The sequence below is a fragment of the Ixodes scapularis genome, unplaced genomic scaffold (genome assembly GCF_016920785.2).
Source record: "Ixodes scapularis isolate PalLabHiFi unplaced genomic scaffold, ASM1692078v2 PGA_scaffold11__112_contigs__length_91849675, whole genome shotgun sequence".
Classification (NCBI taxonomy): Eukaryota; Metazoa; Arthropoda; class Arachnida; order Ixodida; family Ixodidae; genus Ixodes; species Ixodes scapularis.
This window is the reverse complement of record NW_024609837.1, coordinates 18,329,455-18,355,272: the sequence shown is the minus strand read 5'-3', so window position 1 is coordinate 18,355,272 and position 25,818 is coordinate 18,329,455. Positions and strand designations below refer to the sequence as shown.

The 25,818-nt window shown below is 42.9% G+C and overlaps 1 protein-coding gene across 1 annotated transcript in view; it reads right to left on the bottom strand.

Moving 5' to 3' along the window:
- The window catches only part of LOC8031865 (zwei Ig domain protein zig-8), a 77,306-nt gene extending 59,660 nt beyond the window's left edge, over positions 1-17,646 (bottom strand). Inside the window, exons 1-2 of the mRNA XM_042289149.1 lie at positions 17,619-17,646; positions 17,141-17,406 (exon numbers count right to left, since the gene is read on the bottom strand). Coding sequence (XP_042145083.1) covers positions 17,141-17,406; positions 17,619-17,646 — 294 coding nt within the window. The remainder of the gene's footprint in view (positions 1-17,140; positions 17,407-17,618) is intronic.
- Between the last annotated feature and the right edge of the window lie 8,172 nt (positions 17,647-25,818).

The following is a 25,818-nucleotide window of genomic DNA, read 5'->3' as shown; positions in this document are numbered from 1 at the left end:
ATTACAGAGTGTGACGCAACTAGATCACGACATAAAGAAAACTAACAAGTTGTTTTACTTCCGTTTCGTTAGTTAGAAAATTAAAACATGTATTTTTTAATAACCACTTATTTAATTTGCGCGTTGCTAATGTGAAACATGGTGGCTCAAATTGGCTACACAAAACATTTATCTTTTTGTTCAGGACTGTGAACCAATACAACAATAAATCGTAATATTTTCACAGTTCGAGGAGGTTAATGCTGTTATTTTATCTAATAATTTTATACCAGGTCGCAAGTGAAGCTATCAAGTAAAACAGGTTTAAAATAAAGAGTTCGTACATTAGGTATGAACATTATTCAACATATGCCATAAATATCTGTATTACTTATCAATGTCTGAGTGTTCATAGTTGTCGGATTATGAAGTTGGAGAGCATTGATTTTGCAAAGTATGAACGTCTTAGATCCACTTGTTTATTGTTGAGCAGAAGGAATGGTGGCTGATTTTTATGAGAATATTCCAGTAAAACACCCTACCTACAACACACGATTCGGTTAAATTAAGGTTGTCTGAACTTAGTAGTGCAAACTCTGGCTTAGGGATGATATAAATGCACAGTAAATTTCTTTATTTCTCACATGATCACCCATCACAACATATTTCTATCAAGATTGGCTGCTAAAATGACATGACTTAAGTTACGGTGAAAACGGTCTCACCCCGGACGAAACAAAAGTATGATAAGACGTTATAGAAGAGCGAACGGAAAAGTTTTGGATTTTACCATCCTCGTCAACAACATTTCACGAGCAAGTTTTTATGCCAATTCGTTTTGTATCCAACAGGTTGCATAGAAAAAATATAAAACATGACGACTTCTCCTGGAGCTTTACTCATTTCTTCTTTATGTAACGAACTAAAATTGTTTTATGTGCTTTGTTATGTTAGAGTAAACGTGCACGATTCATACTGGACAGTTTTTTTGAGATTGCAAAAAGGAAAACAACAACGAAAGAAAACTACTCACAAACAAGTCTGTAATGACTGTGGGGAACTCTATTATTTTTTTATTGCCACCGGAAATACAGAGCATTACAAAGTACTTCCCGGAAACTCGAACTTAGAGAGTCAAAATTTATATCTAACGCGCTAGAGTGTGCTTAAATGTGTGGAAGCGACGATGTTGTACTCGCACAAATATTCAGGGGGCTCCTTTTAACGTGAAAAATTCTTTGGATAGGTATTCGAAATTTCGAGGAGCCCGAAAGTGAAGCCTGGATAAAAGCGTGGCCGCGAGGCTCGAGACTGATTGATTTTGAGTGAGGGGAGGGTGGAGAAGCCATCGCAGTAAAAAAAAGTGTTTGCGCCAGGCGGGAATTGAACCCATTTTATTTAGAACTCAAGGGTATGTAAACGTTTTGGTTAAATGGCCGGATCTGGAATCTGTCGCTGTCTTTTGATCTGTCTGAAAATAAATAACTAATAATGAGGAACAACTAAACAACTCCTCCTATAGATAAAAATTTAAATACATAATTGAACGATAGAGTGAAAATAAAAACATAAATAAAGGTGATTAGTATATATTATTTATCTTTATATCCAATATTGAGTTACTTGTGATATTGCACAATAAATAGTACTAAGAAAACACTCCAGGCTAAAATCAAAGCGCATAGAATCATTGGGATGTTACGAGAGGGCAGAAGGCTAATGAGACTAATAGAAATGATGCTGACAAGATGCAATATATACGACACAGGACACTGAGTACAATGGATACATGAGAACGCAAGGGAATTTAAACGTACGTAATACACATAGAGAACTGGGGACTAATATTATAAATATATTTTTATTATTATTCCGTGCATTAGAAGGGCCGAACTCTTGATACGGTGATGCTGGTGATAAAAATGTCCGATGAATAATATGACGAGAGGACATACCTTACGATAGGCAGCGTTCTCTTTCGGTTTCTCTGGTGTCTTCGTTTACACGGTTGACTCGTGTTGCGGCGCCGTTAGTCCACGCGAGCTTTTTGTCTTTGCTGGTTTTTGTGCCAGAGGGCTGTCGGAAGGGGGCTGCTGGGAGCGGGACGCGGGCCGGGCTTCATTGGCTGAGCATATATCTGTTAAACATGTATGAGCAAAATTAAGCATAAACCTGTATTGCTGTCCTCTTTTCCGCCGAACGGCCTCCGGTGACCCTTTTTTTTTTTTTTTTGCAAATAACGTGCGTTGGAGACGCGCTTCCTTCACGAGTAAGGTCCGTGAACTTCACTTTTTAAAAACCGGTTTGTACTTGGCAAAACCGGGAAACCGAGCCGTTATATGAGATTCATTACTAAACCGAAACCGAATCAGAAGAAAAGAATGCGAGGCTACTGAACCCGAACCGAAGCCGAGTTGGAATAACAAACGGGTCAACTCTTTGGGCTGAACCCGTGTAAACCAAACTTACGATTGTATGCCTGCGAAGTAAGAACTCGGTTTGAAAGGAAACACACTAAGCTATAGATAGCAATGGGGATTACATTCCTTTGGAGGGCATAAAAAGACCCAAGGGATTAGGTCGGATTAATACAATTTTCAAAGGGGAAAGTGAAAATATGTTAAAAATGCTTTGAAAAAAAAAAGGAACGGCCAAAAATCGCGATAGATCCACTCAACGCGCAAATATAAACAAAATATTTGAACGTTTCCAGGGATTCAGATTATTCGTGAACTGCTTCTTTATTTTGATCGTTTTTAGAGATTACAGTCTTGAGCATCGGTGGTCTTGTTTGAGTAAATTACATTTGACTATGAAAGCTATAATTATATGCCAATCTGATATTTTAACAATATTTTTATGTGATTCAATCATTTAATCATGCGTTCAATCCTTCATTGATTTATTTGTTTGTTTTTCCGTGTTTAAGAAGCGACAAATTCCTTTTAAACGATGCAAAAAGAGCGAAACTGCAAATTAGTAAGAAACAATATACAGTTCTAGACAAACCTCTAACCTTGAAGAGTATTACGAAATGCTAAAACGTGTATGCTGAATCATTACAAGGAAAGAGAGTGGACTTGAATAGTCTGACGTAATCATGGCAAAAAAATATATATATTTCCAGGGTGCAATCCCTACAATCAATCGGAACCACGTCGTCTACTCTAACTCAATGGGATAAGCGCCCGAGAAAATGAGCCATTTAAAAGACAAACGCTTCTTGCACAGCTGCTCTCATCGAAAGCTCGAAATCAATACGCGTGAGAGCTGCTCAGTCATTATATTTCCAAACAGAAATTGTAGTATCACAAAGGCTTTGCGTTGGAGCCTGAAATTGACATCTCGACCTATTCTCTTCCGATTCCTACCCTACCTGATCGAAGAGAGAAAGCATTCGAAGAAGTCAAATTGGTATTAAGCTTATCTTTTTATTTAAACACTTGCCTTTCGCAGCACAACAAATTTGAACACACATATCTGAGAACAAGGTCAAGATTTATAAGGCTGGCTATCGAACCGGTCCAAATGAGTATGTTGCTTCACAATCAAAATCAATATACAGAGCTGAAAACAAAAACAAAAAAACCTTCAAATAAGGTTTGTGGAATAGCGTAGCATATCGAGTTCCCCAACTTCCAGCGAAAATGATTAGACGGATAACCATTGGTCCGAGGTGCTTTCACTCAACTCTGCAATCTCTCCTTTTCGCTTTAAGCCTGTGATCATTCCAGAGCTAAAGCGCGTAGAGCTTTTTGTTCATAGCCTTCCAACATCGATCTATTTTTATACAATCTCGATCTCGAAGAGTTTTAGATAACATATGTATTCGAACATCATCCCCCACACCTAAAGATAGACAAGAGAAAGGGGTGCCATATAGTTGTTGTTTTCTTCTTTGTCCGTTTCCAAACGCTGCAAACGCTTGTAAATGAAAGCAACCCGATTCCACTTCTGTTCAAAGAATGTGTATTATCCGAAATAAGAAAACAAAAAAACAACGTTGTTTATGGAAGGAAAGCTAAAGGATCAGCGCGAAAATTTGTTTCGTCATAGATATATCGGAAGTCACGTGGTTGTTTCACTCGGCACAACTTCTCGTTCCAGTCGGTTTTATTTTTTTAGTTAATAATATTACCATGACAATAAGCGTTGCGTCTTACGAAGCCGTGTAATATTATTATCTTTTTACAAACTAAAACAACTTATCTTCTGCCCTGTGCCGTCATCGCAATATAACGAGTAATGAATAAGTTATTTCTTAAGGCGGCGGCAATAAGCTGACACTCTTTGAACGACGGTCTTTATGTAAGCTAAAACCCGATGTTTCGAAGGAAATACTTCTCGTGCTACCAAACCTTTTTTTCTTTCTTTTTTTTCTTTTTTTTTTTTGGGGGGGGGGGCATAAAAACGTTATGGAAGCGAGTAAATGTTTCTTATGTTTACATGTCAGAGGAAAAAAAACTGAAATTAAACCAACCGCTGTCTAAGGTTTCTCGTCTCGTTTTGCATTCCAATATACCTTACTGAGAACCCTACCTCTTCATCCGGACCACTCAAGCTCACTATAATTATTTAGTTCATTTATTTTTCTGATGCTCTTTTTCTGTTTCTTTTTTTTTTAACAAAATCTACTTGTAAACATTTTTCTTTTGGCTTTAAATTTTACTGCTTCCACTTGGTAACTTTCTCATTTTTAGCGTCGCATTCGCCCTCCCCCTTCGTTAAGCCCAAAATTAAACCAACTATTTCACTAGTCAGAATACCTTTGTCGCTGTAAGAATAAAGGTGAAAAGTAAATAACTTGAATACCAAGCAGATATACGGCGTGAACTACAGAATCCTGCTACTTATCGTACGTATGTCTTCCTTTCAAATTTTTGTTTTGCAATTTACGCCCAGCTCGCCAAGCACACACCCGTCTACCTTTTACGCCGCACATTTGTATTAAACGTCGCGCCGACAAAGCCAATATGTCCCCTAGCGGTATGGGCACTTCGCTTCCAAAAGCACGCGTGCGTATCGCGGGTGTCCACTTTGTCGCGCAGTCCCGCGACACTGAGCGAGAGAGCAGGCGACAGAGCACCGGGATACCAGGTTCGCCAAGACTGCAGAGATTGTTGTCTCAACTGGCGCCCGAGTGCCCACAACGATACATGGCGATAGTCTCCCTTCCCAATTCAAAGGAAGTGGAGGAACCCCTGAGGCTGCAATGCGTCCAGCCGTTCCGACCGCGCAAAACTTGTGCGCACCGAGGTCGCTGGTTTTTTAGCGTACATCCATACTAAAGCAGTTTATGAAACTCCAAAACTTCGTCGAGTGCTTTCGCATTGTTTTACGCTTTTATAGTTTATCCCTTGTCTAACCCGCAATCTCAGTGTTATTTTTTCTTTAAACCCCTCGACATCTCATCCCTCCGTTCGCGTTTCGACCAGCGTCGCAGCCGGCAGTCACTCCTTCTCGTTTCGCCAAACTTCCTCCAACCAAAAACGCAAGTCTCGCCTACGCCCCAGCACGCAGCACACTTCCGTACTCGTGGTACTACGCTCGCACAATCGCGAGTCAAGAATCAATCTTGAACCGCCCGAGCGCGAACGACAAGCGAGTAATATGAGGAGCCGAGTACGCCGAAGAAAAGACGAGGACGAAGACGAAGCGCTCATACCCGCCCCGACCGTCAATGAGAGAAGCGAATATTTCGGAGGTTCTACTCTCCGCTCCACCTTAGCCTGGATCGCAGCGGACGTTAAGAGCCACCCCTAGCCAATCCAGCGTTGGGAACGTTCCACGTGACTACGCACCCTCTTTGCTCGTCGCTGCTGCTCTCCCCAAGATCACGTGAAAGATACACGGCATTGGAGTGGCTGCAATGTATCCTAGCATTCACTGCAGTCCTTCGTAAGGTGAAACTGTCAACACTCGCGCTCCAAAGTGAAAAAAAAAAAAAAAAAAAAAAAAACGCTCCGAGGTGTTGTGAAAAAGAACACAAAAAGAACAATACAGCGACTGCTCCACGGCGCAGAGTGCGAGCGTCGCCGTCAAACTGTGGCCTTCCTCTTGGTGTCGACCGTCTTCCTTTTGCATCTCGCTCACCTTCTTTTCTGGAGTAGTTGATTTTGCATCGAACACTCCGCCTGCGCGTCTTTATATGCGGCGGTTTATTCTTTGTTTGGTTTTACGTTCTCAACGACGAAAGTTTCCATGGGAGCGCGGGCGACGCCGAGATTGTTATTGGATGATTTTTGGTGTCGTTTTGGTTTCTTTTACGAGTTGTTGCTGTTGGTGTTGTTGTTCTGGCCCGTAACTTTGAGGTGCGCCTGCCTGGAAAGTTCGGCTTTTGTTCGAGCCGTGCGCGCGCGATTGGAAGGAAAGGGGAAGCACAAATGTGAGATACGGCTACAACGCCGAGTATGGCTTCGCGAAAAGGTAGAAAGGCGTGATCAAAAAAAAAAAAACCCATAAAATTCGAAAGATATTGAAAATCAAATATGCTGTGACGACGCCCCCTCCTGAAAATGTGCGAATGTGCGCGGAGGCACATTTATCAGCGGAAAATATCGGAAAGGCAATTTGAAGTCATGTTGGGGTTCGTTGCGACATCCTTAAATAAGGGAAGATAAAAGAATTTTGAATAAACTGAAAAAGCGAGTCCTGTGAATAAACTAAAAAAATAAAAGACGTTCACAACTCGCTGTAATGCCGAATTAGAGCGCAGTTCTTAACGAGGAGAAGGGGATTGTACGGCGAGGAGGTACGCCCCTCCTTCTCCTCCGTACCCTCTCCTCCTCCCCTTTCCTCGTCCTCCTTTCATTCTCCTCCTTCCTTCGTTCATCCTCCTCCTCCACTCATTCTCCTCCCTCCCACCTCCTTCGTTACGTCACTCCTGACCTCACTCGTGAACGCCTCGTGAAGGTCGTGACCTTCACGAGTGAAGGTTATGACCTTCGTTCTGACCTTCATGAGTGACCTTCGTGAGACACAACAAATGACGTCACTCGTGACGTCATTTGTAACTTTCGTGACGTCACTGGTGTTGGCACACGTTACGGCACGTGTGGCCTAAATACGGAAAACGTCCCATAATGCAACGCGCGGTTACCAGTGACGTCACACGTGATTTTACTTTCGTGAAGTCGCTTATGACCAGTGTGACGTCACACGTGACCTCACGTGTGACGTCAGTACGGAGAACGCACCACAAGGAAAAGTGTTGTAACGCCGAAGCCGACGGCGACGGCGACGATGCTCAAGCCAGAAATGGGCGCCTAAGAGCTGCGCTCTAAAAAACGAGAGAAAAGTGTAAAGCGACGTCTAGAAGACTGATTACTCTTGCGCCGTATTCTTTTACTTATGTTTCAAAACGTGTTAATATCTTTAATACCAATACCGGTCTGTAAAAGACTCAGACAAACAGCTCTCAGTGTAAGCAAAGCTAAAGTAACCCGGTTGTTTGTGCTTGAAGCTGATGATAGATATCCTAACGTGTTAATCGACTCGTGCATTTAGCCTACGAGAACGCTAAACTTATTTTAATATTTCAATAGTCGAAATTCGTTTTTCAATATTTTGCCAATCGTGATTACCTTACATAGGAGGTTAACATTCAGACAGAACAATATTGACAACTTATTGTGTTAGATTACCAACTATTCGTTCAATGGACACTGATTTTCGAAGTATCATCTACAATTTTTCTGCTCGCATCTGGGTTAATGTAATATACTTCATCACCGCGCACTAATCACCAGTCATACGTCAAATCGCTACAAAAATAGTTATGTAAAAGTGTCCACCAGAAAATTCATGCATACGTATTCACCCATCCAATGCTGCGCCACGGGCCGAGCATACATCAGTGACGCCACGTAACACCCGTAATTACGTGGCCACGTTATACATAGTACCATGAACGACGTCACTCATGGTCTTTGACATTTAACAGCCCAGAAACACATTGTACGCATGATAAGTTCATCAGGTATGTCCAAAATAGTGCAAAATTTGTTTTTGTCGTTAATGTAACGGTGCCTCGAAACCCAATCAGATTGTTTTGCGAAACTTTGTAGAATTTCGTCCTAGAAACTAGTATGCAAGGTTCTGGCTGCTTTTATTTTGAGAAGAAAGTCCCATTGGTCCCCCGATAAATCACATTCACTTCAACCGGACCCGATACTTTCGACGTGGCACCCCGTAATGCAGATTCGGAATCGCGGTAATCCAGGTAAAACAGCAATTAATAATAAAAAAAAACCTTTTCAGTTTCTAGCTTTATCTGGTAATACAACCGTCGGGCTTACTTTATCCGAACGATCTTCTTTTTTTGTATCTGATGGCACACAAACAAAGTCAAGACGAAACACAACAAAAAGCGTAAACAAACGGACGCCCATCAGCTTATTGTTTTCGTCTCCTAACGTTCATTGTTCTCGCTTCCGTGACTCATTTGAGGGAAAAACTGTCAAAGCGTCTGCACTACGGTCTGACTCAGCACGAACCCCGCAGACGGTGATGAACAATAGCGCCTTTGTTCTCCGTTCAATTCGAGTCGGGAATCGCCGCAAATTTCAGGAGCGGGGCACGTTGATTAGGGAAGAGCGGGAAGGCTCCCGCACCTGGCTTTACTCAGGGCGCTTTGTGAAGAGGCACAACGCGACGCCGTCCCACTTTTTCCTCCCGCTTCTAGTGCTGTTTCGTCTCCTTCTGACCGAGCGCTAATGCATCGAAGCCCCGAATGTTTCTCGGTACTTCTGTTCACCTTGCAAAAGCCACGAGCCACCTTAGCAAGTCAAACGCCGCGAACTCATCCCTTCACTACTCGCCCCAAGGCGTCGCTGCACCCCCTCTCTTTGTAAGATCACGTGAAACTCACATGTCATTGTAGAGGCTTCGGCGACACGCTGCATTCCCTCGTGGTTCAACACCAGGTTAAGCGGAGTTTAGGATGAATCGAAAGGCCGGTATTGCCTCATTGTTTGCACAATCTCTCGAGCGCAGTGGTTTTTGAGCGGCACGTTCCTCCTGATTGAAATTCCGCGTGCCACACACGCCCGTGCCTACGCATTAGAAGCTCGAACATTTAGGCCGAATCCCTTACAGGCTGTAGCACTGCCTGGTCTCGGGCTGGTTCGAACACTAGAGAGTAAGGAACGATGGAAAAATACGGTAAAGCTGTGTAGAAGAAGTGAAGAGAAGAGATCAATTACTAATTAAACTTTATCTCAAACTCCTATGATGCAGGATCTCAGCAAAAAACCTGCAGATTGCAGCTCGACAAAAACTCCGACCCGTACAATACTGAATTACAATCGTGCAGAGAACACAGCATACACGCACGCAAATAAGGACCGAGTGAAAAGTACGTTTGAAATCCAGATTTCTACACAATGACGCTAACTTAAACTCCTTGAAACGCTGTGCCTCACTTAGGATATAGAAGAACACCAACAAAGTGGTACGCAGAAAATGAAGCGCTTCAAGCCATTCGCTGTCGTTTAGGTACGTTTTCCGCAACCAAATAAAAACGGCTTCATTTTGAACACAAGCTTTACACCGATGCTGAGACGTACATTTACTAATTTATAAGATGATATAAAAGGTACTGAAAATATAACATCCAATTCCCTTTGAGACATCTTAAGGCGTATTGAAGGCCTACTTCCTGAACCGTACATGGATTCCGGAAACTTCCAACGAAGGTCTAATTAATTATTTAAGCCACCGTGGAAATCTTCAACGCGCAGCTCGAATTCAATGTCCGTGTCGTCTGCTGCGCAATACGCTTTCGTCAAATAGGAACCGCGTCGTAATTTTATGCCTTAGAGGTTCATTTTTGTGTTTTAATCCCCCGTGAAAGGAGGTTCTTCGGAGATAAGTTTACTAAATCTTTAGATCGCGTTTCTAATATTCAGCTCGACGTATTCTGACCCAACTTCAGAAACAACATCGGGTCAGAATGACGGAGCACTCATTTTTGATGAATAAAACAGTTTCTATTTCAGCGAACGATTTTTGACCTATTTTACCAATATCAACACATTCTTACGTAACAACGGTGCAGCTTGCAAATTCTACGTTTGTACAACGGAGCTTTCCATTTGAGAAAAAAAACGAGGTCTACGCAAACTTAACCCCAGCTATATACGGGAATTTCACGAAACGCCTTTTGTACTTCCGGTTACCCTACTTCCAACATGTTACTTAACAGTGTCTGCCATTTCCTCAATTAGACCGCATGCGCGACATATTAATAATCATAATAAATAAATAAATATTTTTTCCCTTTCAGTTTAGAATCAGAGGACGTCAAGAAAAAGCTGCTGTGACAGTTTGACGAAGGTCCGAGAACCTTTAAAGCAGGCGAGTCCCGAACAGTGAAAATTAAGTAAACAAATAAAAAAAAATTGTATAATAGTAAGATAAACACTCGGCAGGTCACATCAAATAAAGCCCAAAAATGCAACATAAAAAACAATTAACAGAGCGTACAATAAGGACAGTGCTTTTATACATCAGAAGCTAACCTGCCTCCAGTATAAGAAAAGACGGACAAAAGCTTAAAAATATGCACGTACCCTCACCGGTGTTATTTGCTTCAATATCCAAACTTTTTAGAACTAAGTCATTTAATGCACATGCTAATTGGTTATGTCATATCTGATTTAAATGCTGCGTGTGCGATAGTGTAACAAGACAATTGTTTTAAGGGAAGTTTATATCGACAAAAAGCTTAGGTAACTAAATAGCATAAACTACTTGTCATTTGTAGAGAATTTTTTCTAGGTGACGAGGTCTGTATTGATAAGCAAAATAAACGAGTCTTATATTAAACAATAGAAAGAAGTGGCGATTATTTATTGGTGTCGTTTTGATGCTGGAAAAGCGCACAAGCGTGGCGATTGTCTTCATTCACTACAGAACGATGTAAGTATGACCGGAGACGTATTTGGGGATTATAAATGTATGCTTACTTCGGTATATTTTTTTTTTCTTTCGAGGTCTTTCGGGCAGTAACTACGGAGGCCATTTTTGCCGCCGGCAGGTTGATTTTTTTATCACCAGGTCGTCTTTATAAAGACCGGTATGTAAAAAAAATCAAGTACAAGCCGAAGTTCTGTTATGCTCACGACTACCTTCGTTCACGCAGTACCTCAGGTCGGGAAAGGACTCGAGCGAACAGGAAAATATTTCATTTACGCGAAGAAACTCAACGGGCAGAAGTGCATCAACATGACGCTCCTCAAGATGTCGAGCAGGAAATATATCAAGTGAACTGTCTTATTGATGGCAATGACGAGAAATTCTGAATCGAACCCGTAAATAAACTAGACCCTCCAGTGATCACGTGTGTACCAGAAAATCATTACCATGCACAGCGGAAAGAGAAAGAAAAAAAGAAACCTACACGAGAAAAAATAGGGGCTTCTCCACTACACTCCAGTGCATTGTGACGAAGCCAGAGCAACGTGGACGAGGTTCCTCGTCGAGCGTACGTTTCTGTCTTTCCCTCCTAAGCCTCCACCCATTGTCCCGTACAGGAGCAATTTCGGGGCGGACAGGGGCCCGGGAAAGCAGTAACAACGAAACGAAAAATAACTCGAGCACAGCGCAGACCTAGCCGGCCAGCGGGAATGTTAGTGGCTGCCGCTACCACCTGCTTTTGACACGGGTCTTTTGTGCAGACCGCCAAAAAGGGGCGCCCCAAAATATCGCCGCTCTTTCCCCGGAGTCGCCCTCCGCGGCTTCTCCTGTGTTCCGGTGGCACAAAAGTGCGTCTCCAGCCGAGCGAGATAGTTAAACCCGAGAGCTCGCTGTCTTGAGGCCGCTGACGTTCGTGGCTCTCAAGAATGGAGCGGCCATTAAAAACAGCCCGCGATCAGTTTAAAAAGACCGCTTCACTCAAGAAACACCTCCCCCCCCCCCCCCCCCCCTTCTCTGAAGTTGCTGTCCTTTTAGTAATATCATTATTATTATTTTTATGAAAAAGGAGGAACTAGGTCTGAGAGGTAGTGCCAGATAAATTATGTGCGCTCGCGTGACCGAGAACGCATCGAATGAATGCGGCGCATCTCAAATTAGAGCTTAAAATTTTTACTTGAACAGGGAGGACTAGACAACTAGCAATAAAATCCCGAATGGTAACAGCTTCATTCAACCGCTGTTTTGGTTACACCAGTAGGAAGCAGAAAAGCCTGATTTCTAGTGGATTTACGTTGTGCCACAGAGACTTATGTTGCTAGACGTTTAAAACATTTATATATCTTCATAGGCTTCTTTTCGTAGTTATTGGATATTGAATGTTGATATAGTTTAATGTACTCAATCGTTTTGCCCTTATTTTGTTGAAATATTTTATTGATGGTGTGTTCAATTAATAGCGTTCCACGGACAAAGGAAGCTTATATATAAATTAGATAAATAATTTTGTACTCATATATCCAGCGTTCGGCTGGAGTTTGTGTTCTCCGTTCGCTTGAGGGGGAGGAGGAGCTCCTTTGTTACAACTCCGGCCTGCATGAACAATCCAGCACGCACGGAGCATGTGCCGAGCTCAGCACAAAAGCCGAAGTGGACCAAGCTCCCCTTCTCTGACGACCGTTTTCGGGAGAGATCCGACGCTAACAATATACCTCACTCGTTTATTGTTAGTATTTTCATGTTAGGACATGGACATGCCCAAAAGGCCTGTGAGGATGCCCACAGGCCTTGTGTTGGGTAAACTCCCAGGTGAGGGGAGAAAAAGCGGGTAAGAGTGCCCTGTAGTTCAATCTCATCGCCAATAGTGTTTTACAAGAGCACAGGTACTAACGTTGCTATGTGAAAAACGGTTTTCCAACATTTAAGCTTGGTTTAAGCACATCCTTTGTACGAGGCGGGTTCAACACGACACCTTTATTGTTTCCGATGTGTATTACTCCTGCCTAGAATTGACCAGAACAGGCGCAAAAGGCTGCCATGATTCATTGACCTAGAATGCAAGCAACGTGAGTCGATGGGAAGAGTTCGACGGAATGTCACCTGAGGCATCCGCCGTCGCCCTCCAATCAGATGACAAATGGCTGCAGCCACGAATGCTTCCGCGAGCGAATACCAAACTGCGAGCAACTATGTGGCTGAACTTTCTGGTATTTATTCAATCATGGCCCTAGAGACGGTTTTGTTTTGTATACATTCATTGCTATAGGTTCCTCCCAAATTCAGAGTGGCACATCAGGAAAAAACCGTCCGTCACGTGATTTCAATTATCGCATGTGTATAATGTTAAAAAAAAATTAAAGTCGTTTACAACTCCCTGTAACGCCGAATTAGAGCGCAGCTCTCGGGGAGGAGGAGGGGAAGGTACGGTCAGGCGGCTATGCCCCTCCTCCTTTCCTGCTCGCCTCCCATTTAGGGAAAATTGTTCCGCTAAATTTAGCGGGAAAATTTTTCCTCTAGATTTAGCGGGGAAATTTTTCCGCCAAATGTAGCAGGGAAATTTACCCATAACGCACCATGTGGTTACGCCGACGCCGACTGCGACGGTGACGGCGACGCCGACGCCGCTCAAGCCGGAAACGGGTGCCTAAGAGCTGCGCTCTAAAACTTTTGCTGCATTGTCGACATCCTCACAGGTCTTTTGGGCATGTCCATGTCAAAACATAAAAATACAAAAAAATAAATGAGTGACGTTTACTGTTAGTGTCTGATCTTTCCCGAAAGCAGTCGTGAGAGAAGGAGAGCTTGATCCACTTCGGCTTTTGTGCTCAGCTGAGCATATGCTCTGTGCTTGCTGGATTGCTCACGCAGGCTGGGGGGGTAACAAACGAGCCCGTCCTCCCCGTCAGGCGAACGGAGAACACGAACTCCAACCGAACGCTGGCATGGCGTTCGGATAAGTAAGCCGAGTTCTGAGTCCTTTTTATTCGTTGCCCCCACCAGTGTAGTTTTAAGGTTAGCCGCTTGGGGCGCCACGGCCTGATCTTTTCCCCAATAGTTAGTGACAGATTAAGGACGGTGGTTCGTGTCTTCAAAAAGCTAATACTAAATACTAGTACTAATGCTACTAATTATAATACTAATACTAACACAGATGCTAATACTAATGGTAACTGGGAGCTTAAAGGGGTCATGAAATGAATCTCTCACGTTTGCCTCGGCAGCTCTCCTCCTCAACTCAAACGCAAAATGAGAAATCCCTTGGATGAGACATAGCATTTCCCGGTAACCGAAAGTTCTCCCAGCCATTTAGGGTCTCCAGGCAGTTGTCTTTGAATGTCGAGCTACCATTCTTACCGACCGGCAAACTGAGTAATGTCTGCTTTCATCAACGTCAAATTATAGAAGTGTCAGATTGTTGACTTTGACGGCATTGGTTTCGGAACGCGATAACTCCCAAGCATCCACCGCGCTGTTTATTCCGCGGAAGTGATAATAAGTGCCGTCACAGCACTCAGTGACCCACGGACGCGAATCCAAGTATTCTTCGACGGATTGATCGTCGACGAGCTTGTACGTCCATGTCATGCGACGGTTGTTTACAATGCGTGAGCTGGGACCGGCTGACTTGCTTCGGGTACCGAGGACGTATTGCAGTGACCTTCGAAGGAACGGAGGTACTAAATAGTTCGCCATACCTTCAAATATTCAAACCAAAAAACGGGCTTTTGAGTGACTTCTTCTTTTTGGCACACCCAATAATGTGTCATTAGCAAGATATAATTCTAAAATTATTTATCCCAATCAGAAATCCATTTCAGACCCCTCAACTAAGGTGGGGCGTGATAACTCCCAGCCATCTATCACATTATTGGACTGCTGTCAATGGGATTGCGTGACAATCTAATACAGAGACCAAGTTTGTCTGCTTTTCGCGAAACGGTTGCAGTGACGTCAGAACATCAAAATCTGATTGGCTGTTATTGGAAAAGTGTAGCTTCACCTCAATGCTAGCTACATTTAGGTCTAGCCACCATCCTTCCTATCGAAGCCAATCAGATATCGGCTTCCTGAAGTCAACGCAACCCCTGCGCAAAAAAGCAGACGAACTTGCGCTTCGGATACGGAGGTGAATGAAGTAGTCGCGAAGCGAGAATATTACAAACCTTGCGTCCCTTAATCTGAGTGTGGCTATAACAAAGACTTGTAATTCGCTTAGTTTTCCTAACTAATATACCGTTTCATTCTGGTACTGTTTGCTATTGCTTACGTCTTTAGAGGAAGTCCAAGGGTAATAAAATATATAGAATTGGTCCACAGTACACCACATATACTTTCAAAAATTTATACCTTTAGTATTTTTTTTGTTTATTCTTTAGCGTTTCATACTCCGCCACTCTGTTACAGTGGCCCTAGTGCGACAACATCTACGTTGAAAGTTATTCAGAAAGTCAAGTTTACTGAAGCAAATATAGCTTAGGCTAGAATACGCCCCTTCAGCAACCGCAACCGGATGACATGATCCGCACAGTGCCTAATGTTTCGGTCATTGCTTTCATCTCATGTGTGCTTCACGTAAATCCAAATCTACGCTAATTTTATGCTCATATCAATTGAATCACTATTAAAGATAAGGTTGTTGTTTTCTCAGAGAATACGGTGTACTGGTGCCATGGAATGCACAGGCATCTCGACCTCACCTACAGTTTCCACGAATACAAAACCCACTCAAAGTGCGTGGTCAAGATCGCAGCTACTAGGGGCGGTGCTCGCGATTTGAATCAATAATTCTCGCCCCGATGGAAGGAAATCCGATCCCTCGGTCCGCGCCTATTCAGATTAACTGCTTTATCAAATTTTGTTTTTCATCAAATCAATATGAAACACTTCACAATGCGCACCGCGCCCCCACAACCAGCCACCGTTTCGGTCAATCGAACTGAGTGGGTATTTCATATTGATGAATACTGTACTACGATACACAACGGCGATAGTAAGGCACAAGTATTGTGGCCTGGACTAAGGAATACCGTGTGGTGCGTAAAGACCGCCTATCAAAGTACAACGGAGTTTGGAGTTCCGAAGCTAGGTAGCGGGTCAGAGAATCGCCCCAATTTCTCCAGCTTGGCAATCCTAGCGGCATAATACGGGCCTAATGCGGGTTTTCTCAAAGGCGGACGTTTATTCCAATATACTATTTCCTAGCGTATGTACGGACTTTCTTTGGATCGCCACATAGTTGCCACCAAAAGAGAGCCAAGGATATCACGTATAAACAAAACAACCAGCAGTAGACACTAAATATATATCATGCATATTAAAAATCACGTAAAAATGACTGGACAAAAGAACGTTGAAGCACACAGGACAAGAGCTAACTGGCAACTACAGTTTATTGAACGCTTCAAACTTTGCTATCACTGTGCACGCGTGTTTTCTTATCTCAACAGTAATCCGGCGTACCGCCAAACCAGAAGGTATAACCCGACCACCCCCTGTTCAAAAAGTCGGCGAAGCCGCCACATCATCCCGCCGCACAACCCAAACAAGCAAAGAAAACCACGCAGTGGTAATAATTACAAGCTAGATAGTGTTAATGAGGCTGTACTTTTTGAATGGCATATACACCGATGCAACTCGAACGCAAACGTCTTTGTCGCAAGCATGTATTTTTGCCGCCTCCAGCAACTGTCTTTCTAACCTTCCTTTGTTGCGTACCTTCCCTTGCGCATCGTCCAGCATGGGGAAACAACCACAAGTTTTGTAATGCCCCGGCAACTGAGTACCGTAATTGTTGCCAAGAGAAGCCGCATGCTCTCCAATTCTATCGTTTAAGCAGCGTCCCGTCTGGACTGTATCAACACGACCACAAGTCAAAGGAATCACGTAAACCACCACAGTGGCTATTTTTATTATGAATGTGAATTACCAACTTCCCCAGCAGACCAAGCTTTTACAATACCTTCCTAAAGATGTCCTTTATTTGGCAATCTAGGCCCAAAGTTGTCGCATAAATACAGAACAACCAGAAGCGAATCCAATCTATAGCAGTTGTTTGGCGATATGTTTGGAAACAGCGAATCATAGCATTGGGACGTGTTTGGCAAAGTAAGGGAGAGATGCCCTGACCCCGGCCGAAGGGTTAAGTTTTGCTCTATATTGGATTCGTCGGGCATTTTAAGGCCCTGAAGTTTACATCCAAACCTAACTTTTTGGACCAAAGAGCTGTAATACACGACAGCCCACTCACCGTTCTTTCTCCGAGGTTATTGACGATGCAGTGCAGATACACTGTCTGCGCCTGCTGTGTTGTGACGCTTCTGGGAGTGCTGTTGTCGAACGCGGGCTGCTCGATATCCGGGAATAGCTTGGGGTTAACCAGCTCGGGCGCCGACACAATGGATGCCTCGGGAGATGCCGACCGGCTGCGGCGAGCTCGGGGCAACCCTCGAGAAATGGCCGAAGGGCTCGGCGACCTGGACTCGGCTGGCTGCGGCCCCCTATACCGGAATGACACTGCAATTGAAAGAAACGAAGAAGAATACGTTGAGACTCTTTCCGCCTTTTTGTTAAGTTGAGATAGAAAGGGTAGAATATATGGAGCTAGAAGTAAGTACGAAAAATAGAGTTCAGGAAATGTGTGATTCTAAAAAGAGACAAGGGCCCAAGGAACCCTGGGAGAGCAAGTGGTTGGTCTATAAACAGTCGTACTATAAGAAAAAACTAACCAAAAATATGTCTTATATAGTTCTTCATATTTGTGCCCCAAAATAATTACAGCTGTCTTATGTTTAGTGCACTATATAATCAAAACAAAAAAACATTATCATAGCATATTCACAAAAAAGTTATAATCAAATTATAAGGTTATTCCATTGATGGTTCTAGGATGAAACTGAAGTACAGCAATCAAAGTGAGGAGTATCGATGCTGCTATATGATATCTGAATCCGAGTAATCGGTGAATTACAACATGGCGAACGAACGTCAATGCATACAGGATATCTGGTACAACGAACGTAAAGATAAAAAAAAATCTTTGATAAGCAATGGCGGCGAGTCAGTGACACCATTTTTAACCTTATGTAAGAATACAAAATCATGAATAGTTGTTTTGATAGACAAACAGTCAGCGAAAATAATTTTAGTATGAATTTGTAATCATAATAGAGGCATCTGTCTAAATATCTATCATAAGCAATACGAATTGGTCTTTTCGGAACATGTTCGATGATCATGGCTTGTGTTTTAGATACGGAGTTTCATATTACTGAAGCAAATTCCAATCGATAAATATTTAAAAAGGTTGGAGTGATGCAACGAGCTATATGGCTTTCTAAAATTCTGCCTCAGGCGTGATAATCTTTCAAAGATTCTCATTGAATTTACTTCCTAGTTGGATCGATTGGCGGCAGCTAGAGTAACATTTTCTGGAGTAACATTTGCTGAAATAGTTGGCGAAAATATTCAAAACCCCATTAGGTGGTGAATGGTAAATAGGAGTATTTGATGCACCTTCACGGAAACAAATACTCCGACTTGCCTCGTGGGAGTGGTCTTATACAAACTTCCAGGACATTTTGGTTTGATGCTTCAAGCTATTCTCTACACTATCAAGATTACATCGCATATCCCGCTTGAATAATTGTTTTGCTGTGGCACGATATATGCTAAATTTGGTGTAGCAAAGAGTGGAACCGTATTTTCGAAGTGCCTGTAAACATTTTTCCTTTTGCGAAGGTTCCTTTTGCGAAGGTTCTTTTTTAAAACCACTGAGGATATATGAATGGTCTGTTTGGAAGTTTTGGCACAAAGATATCCGTACCCTCTTTAACAACTAAGAAAAGCGTCTCGCTAACGCGATTAACATCCGATATAGCTAGAACATTGTCAAAGTTTTCGATACATTTATATATAATTAAACAATCCCCTTTCGGAAAGCAATAAATAGTAGTCCTACATAATACTTGCGTCATAAAACCCTACAATAAAATGAGATGAAACAAACAATATTGATCTTTCCACAAATTTGGTACTGGATTTCGGTTTGATAGTTCCCTCTAAGGTTTGTGCTAACACTTGGATGTTATATTATGTTATTTGTTTCTATTAAAATCTCCAAATATCGTTCGGCCGAAACTCAACAAAGTATTCAAATATATTTTTGTCAATTGATATACATATATAAAAATGCACCTTAAAAAGTTGCTGACAGATATTACTTTAGAATAGCTAGCTGCCTCTAGACATATCAAATCCGCAAAGAAAAACTGTAACATAAATCGCATAATTTCTACTGGTACATTTTTGCTAAAAATCCCTCTATAAAGTTTCAGACTTCCAGTTTAAACCAAATCAAATTTGTTTAAACAACGAATCGGTAATATTAGTTCACATGCTGATAATTGCAGTTCATGACGGCCGCAATCAAACTACACGTCTAGATCGAACAAAAACGATACGTGAGCACTTGATTCGGATTCGTTGAAATCAACGCCTCGACGAGCATTCCGGTAGTGACCTGAGTCCAACCCCTGTAGTGAAAGGAATAGCCGAACACCAATAACGTGAGAAAAACTGCACGTGGCCTGTGATTTACCAACCCTTGCATGTGGCTAGTACAATGAACATTGACGGCACACAGCGAGTACGTGATCACGTGGAAGCTTTTATTTTGTCTGCTAGTTGAGGGGCTCAATGCTGCTTTTTTGTGTTGTTTCTGCAACTTTTATTGTGTGGAAAGTAGTTAAATACTCTTTTCTCGTAGACCATGAACGTCCATTTTTAATTTTATATTTTTTGATATTCTAAGACGAGCTGTATGGAGCACAATTCCGTGCATCTCAGTAGCGCTCCTTGACCAACGATATTTTGACAATAGTTCAACCAACACTGGAAAATTAATCACGAAGCTTGTTCGTGAACATAACATGCAGCACCCCGCGTTTGGTAAGCTGGAAGTGACATATATAAAAATGGGGTATTTACTGAAAGCACACAACTCGTTGCACGGCCTCTTGAAAGATGCCGAGTCATCAAAACTCAGGTTTTAGAATTGTTGGGCAAAAATGAGTATGACATCTTTTATCATCCGAGACAACGTAGAATCCACGGAAACGCCGAAGATGTACTGCTTATTGCGTTAGAGGATTTGGCTTCAATCGATGAAAGTCAGTAGATAGAAATAATGAAAGAAACCAGGCTACACAACTGTGGCTGTGGTAAAGAAGGCCTAGAAATGTTGTGACGTGCTGCGTTGGTTATGTTCCAAATCTTACCGGAGTGATCTGTCTCCCACGTCAGCCGGTAAGATACCAATCGATATCGCGACTAAACGACCCGATAGTGGATTTTGGAACGGCCGGAATTATCGCCTGGATACTGCGCGGATTTGCTTTGTTTTGGGCAGCGGCAAAAAGAAAACAGCAGCAATGGCAGAAAATAGCAGACGACCTGTATTGATTACCGAGAAAGCACTCGAACAGACGATAATATTTACCGCAGCGAAGATTTTTTTCGACAGTAACGACGTGGTGCTTTCTGAGGTGGCTCTTTTTGCTCAAATTCTGTATATTGAAACCAAAGTCACTTATTCCTTTCAGTTAGACTTCCAACATTTCCTCTTTATTAGTCAGCGCAATCGCTGTAAGTTTATTTCAGGTGGCCTAAACGCTCACGTTCCACGCTTCGTAATTTGCACCGATTAGGCTTTGCGTGAATTGCTTTTACTTCGTATAGCGGCACAGCCCAGGGGGCTTCTTCAAGAGTGATATGTAACTTGCGTGCTCTTTTCCCCAAATAGGATTAAACAAATCAAAGAGATAACTTCCAAACAGCTACATTTCTTAGGGAGGACGTTAGGATGGGGTTCTTGACTGGCCATTTACATAAAATCTTCGACGCTTTCACTGCTTTACAAGCGCTTCGCTCTCACACTCCGGTAAAAAAAAAATACTTCCACGTTATCTGCACGTTCGAACATGTTCAGCCTTGAGCGTAGAAATACAAGTTCCCTCCAAGGCCGAGGACGAGGATGCGGAGAAGCCCCTTCTTACGCTCGCACTCTGATAAGAAAAACATGTATACTTTCCTGTGGAAGGTGCATGGTCTGGATGTGGTGCACAGTCAGTTTGTGCGTTGAAAATAGCAAATTGCAATAACCAGAGATACATGACTGCCCCTCATTCTCTGTTATTTCGAGTGCCTGCCACCAAAGTAAACAGAGAAAACAAGCTTTGACGGCCGTGGGCGCAGAAAGCAAATGACGAGCAGACGGCGAATAGATCACGTGACGTGTTTACTCGATTTGATCCATGTTACCGATCAATCCAAGAGGGTAGCGTAAGTAATCACTCCGGAATAAACAACCCGCTTCTAGAACGCGAGTTCTGACGGCGTCGAGTAAGCGCAAGTAAGTTTGAGAACGCGACGATACGAAACCTTTGCTCCGGATTCGGATGGAGTACAATTTAGAACTCAGCCATGGTGGCTTCGTGCGTTAGCATGAGAGGAGATGAAGAAGCCTGCGCCATGTCACGTGTCTTTATTAGCACACGTGTCCGCTGGATATCATTCCTGCTTCTGGTGTGTGACATCTTCCCGCCATTCTTTTCTCTAGCAATCAGAACTAAAATAATATGTAAAAATAAACATTCATTAGAACTTATTTATATTATTTTTGCGTATTCTATGTTACACTAGTAATACTATACTCGTTAACTGAAAACAAAACATGTGTAGTGCGTTAAAAAATTAGATTGCTATAAATAGTGCGTACATTCTTATTCAAACTACGAATTGCACAGATTGTTACATTTCAAAAATTGGTTATCGAAGAAAGGGTAAAAGCACAGGCGAGCTGGTGAAGAACTTCCATCGTAAACTGGAGACACGGAAAAATAAAAAAAACGGACAAAACAACAACAAGTCTCAAACACAGCTTCTAGTTTATTTGAACACCTCCGCTCTTATATATACACAACAACCCTCCTCTCCAAAGGTCGACACATTGGTTATGTTTTCGTATTTATGAAGCCATGCACTTTTGTTCTTAGCATAAATTATATACATAAAAAGTAACGAGTCATTTTTTTTTTTGTTGCGTCATCTTTGATTGCATTTTTAAATTTAGAAAAGTTGATACAAAAAACATCTGCTTGAACACATATAAAAGTTGTTCCGTGCAGCTTGATAACGCAGTCAAATATTATTTTTTTCCAACTGCACTCAACGACCCATCAGAAGCTTTAAACAGATGGGTCTCGTTTCTCACTTTTCGACTGACTCCCCCCCTTCCCGCCCCCCCCCCCCCCACAAAAAAAAGAAAAATATCCAAAATTTTCTTAACTTTTTATATTGTCCCCATCGCGGCTAATTGAAATTCTTTGCAGAATTAGCGAAATTTAGTCTTGCTAATATTTCTGCCATTTGAGACATGTATTATAGAAACTCGGGTAACAAAAAAAATGCATTTCTCTTTAGAAATTGCAAGGATAATGTTTCAAACCTTAATCTGTCTGGCCCCGATATTTCAAAAAGCGGCTTCTGAACGATTTTTTTTTTTCCAAACATGATTTTGCGTTAATATTCCCGCTATTACATTTCAATTGTGAGCGTTTTGTAATCTTAAAGACCGAAATCTTGGTTTTTATGCTCGCTGTCTTGAGGATCAGGTTTATGAAATATATTTGTCTTTCGCAAACAGCCAGTGGCAAGATATTTATTTGTCTTGCAGGGAGTTTCATCGAACATTCAAACGCTGATATTGGAGGGATATAAATTTGATCCCGACTCTGTTTTAGCGAACGTATTCACAAAAAAAAAAGTTATAATCTTGTTTTGTTGCACATTGTCTAAGCTTACTTTGCTGTCGAGATAGCAAATCCCGCAATAATATTGTTTCAGCGAAACTGATATGAAGCATAAACAAATGCGATGGAAACGATCTGGACATATATTTCGAAATTGAAATGAGGATATTGGTAAGAAGATCTGCCACTCACGTGCTGTTTCGCAATAAAAATTTGCGTTACCGCGGCGAGAAGGCCCATACTTTAGAACAAAAGTCGCTGGCTCACAAAAAAAAAATATTGAATTTATATTTCACTTTTTAATGAATGTAATATTTTCGAAAGAAACCAATTGTATTGAGACATCTACACGACCTACTGTCACGATCGCAGAAGTTAAGTAGTGCGAGAGAAAGTGTTAGAAATGATGAAAGTGTTGTCAAAGTTGCGATTTAATTCCAAATCGGAAAATGGTAGGTTTTCGTACATAGTCCGCTATAATGTGCAGTAAATAGTATATAATTTTGAGAGTAAGCCAGTAGTTTGGGCACATGAGCAGTACCCTCAAAAATTGTAACGTGGTCACTGGATATTTTTTTCAACCACTGCTTATGACAACATCTTTGCGATTTCATCCCTTTAAATTTATGAAAAGATATTTCGCTGCTCCATTACTTGATATCATGTGTGAACTTCCAAAACAAGCAATATGTCGCTGGAGCTTGTAACATATATTTTATGTTTTATTTAGAATGTTTTTCCTCAAGCACAAGCGCTCGTTGGTGGTCTTGTGTCCGCCTCAACCCACATCATACCATTATGCGGTCATGTTACCATTACTGCATAATTTGGGTCACAGAGTCCTGGTTAGCAGTCGTAGTATAGTGACCAAGTTTCTAATGCAGACCGTGCCCGCTGGCATTTAAGGTGGACTACATTCCCGCTGTTTAAGCGCTTACACGGCAGAGTTCATGTTTGACATCGGTTAGTGACAATTTATACACGCATAGCTCAAACTGCGGCAATTCTTGCGGAAAAACCGCGTGGAAAAACGTTATTTGAGTAACACAAAAAAAAAAACTGGAGGAATACACTCGCCATACAGAACCACACGAATTCACAGGAACCACCACAATACTACCACAATAGGACCTACAATGCTTGCAAGAGTAGCGAAGAGACTACTTCGTTCTAAACTCCACGAGATACCAGCCATGTTACGAGAGTGCTCTAGAGAGTCGCTCTATTGTGAACGCTGAGAGAAGCCCGAGCGGTCAGGTTTGCCGACCCATCGAAGCACCGAAATCGGTGGGAAAGGTGCGAGCGTCCACCGGACGCAAAGAAACCACGCACATCGTGCCAATTCCATCGACTCCCATACCAAAGAAAGAAAATCTAAACAAGAACGCATTCCACAAACCCGGAACGAACACAAACAAGAAAACTGTGCCGGAAACGACGGAAGTCTACGGGAAAATGAGGCCAAGAGAGAAAAACACTTCGTGTACACCGTCAAATCCCCCGAACAACACAAACTGCGGAGGCGGGTAGTGGCAGGGCCATGAGAGAGCCACGTCGCTTTCGCGTGAGGCGAGGCGAGTCTCGGGAGGGCTTCGCTCGAGAAGTCTGCAAACACTGGCGGTGGCGCGGCTATTCGGGGCAATCGACAGAGAGCGGTGGGGGAGTTTTGTCGGCGGGGTTTCGAGTTTTCGGCGAAGACGCTGTTATGGCGGTCGTTCCCGATACAGGGCGAACACAACCGCACGAGGAAAATGAGTTCTCGTTTTCAATGGTGGTGGTGGCGGTGGAAGTGACTTCGTGCGCTGTGGCGGCTCCTCGTCATTTCCTGCTAAGGCAAGAAAGGTGGTTGTTGAGCGCACTGTATGACACGTAAAGTAGGGAATTTCGATCTGGGATTCCGGAATACAAGTTGATTAATTTAAGGCAGTGGTGCTGTGTCTCTGATGAGAATTGTGCATCGATGCTCGTAAACACAGACAAATCTTTTCGCAATCATAAACTAAAGGTGTGTGTGCGGGTGGCAGAAAAAGGGGGGGGGGGGAGGGGGGAGAGAATGGCAGTGCTTCCTGTCTGTTTGTTATACTACACAGAATATTCTGCGTGTACGTTTCCCTCAAACGGGATTAAATGTTTGTGTAAAGGGACACAAGAAAACGAAGGCTACCGGACACTGTTCTAACCCACTCCGGTTTTCAGAACGACAAGCTCATGTAATCCTGCCAAAAGATTGTTAATTAACGTCACGTGTTTAAAATGATACTCTTTTGTTTTAGAGCACAGGTCTTAGGTGCCCGTCCCCGGCTTGAGCGGCGTCGGCGTCGCCGTCGGCGTCGGCGCAAACGCGAGCCCCCCCCCCCCCCCCCCCCCCCCCCAAGGACATCGGGAAGACCTCGGGTTCCCTCGGGAGGACCTCGGGAGGACTTCGGGTACCTTCGATGACCTCGGGGAGGGGGAGGTCACGTGACCACCCCCCTTCCCTGAGGCCAAGTGACCCCCCCTCCGTATCCTTCCCGCCTGCTCCTCAATAACTGCGCTCTAATTCGGCGTTACAGGGCGAACAGCGTTCATTTTTTTCTATACTATGGTTTTGCTTTTTACAGTGAAGCTGTTAAGGGCTAGTTTCCCCAAGAATGTGTCCCCCGCAAAGAAGTGAAGACACCAAACTCTAGACACCTACCGCCATCTATGAGCGACGGCGGCGAGCCACGTATCTGGTTACCGCCGTCAATCATAGGTGGCGGCAGCCTTTCCACTCTGGCTTGCCGACTTGCGGACGGCCATTACTTTTCATTGTACAGCTCCGCTAGTCGTCCTTCTTGACCAGAGTAGAAAGGCTGAAAGTGTTTTTCACTGGCCTGCACCAAAACAGGGGCACAAATGTAGAAGTTCTAATTAGGGCTGGGGAATCGATCGATTAACCAACCGCTCAATCGATTAATGCTTCAATTGCGATTAATTTTAGAACCAGTTAATCGGTGAACTTTTGACGAACCAAAGTAGTAAAAGGTAAATGGTCTCACCACCCAGATGTGGACGAGAACACCTGAAGGGCAAACGGTTGGTCAAAATTTAGCCTAAAGTAAACTGTAGGGGCAAGATTTGTAACTCCTGCTAATGG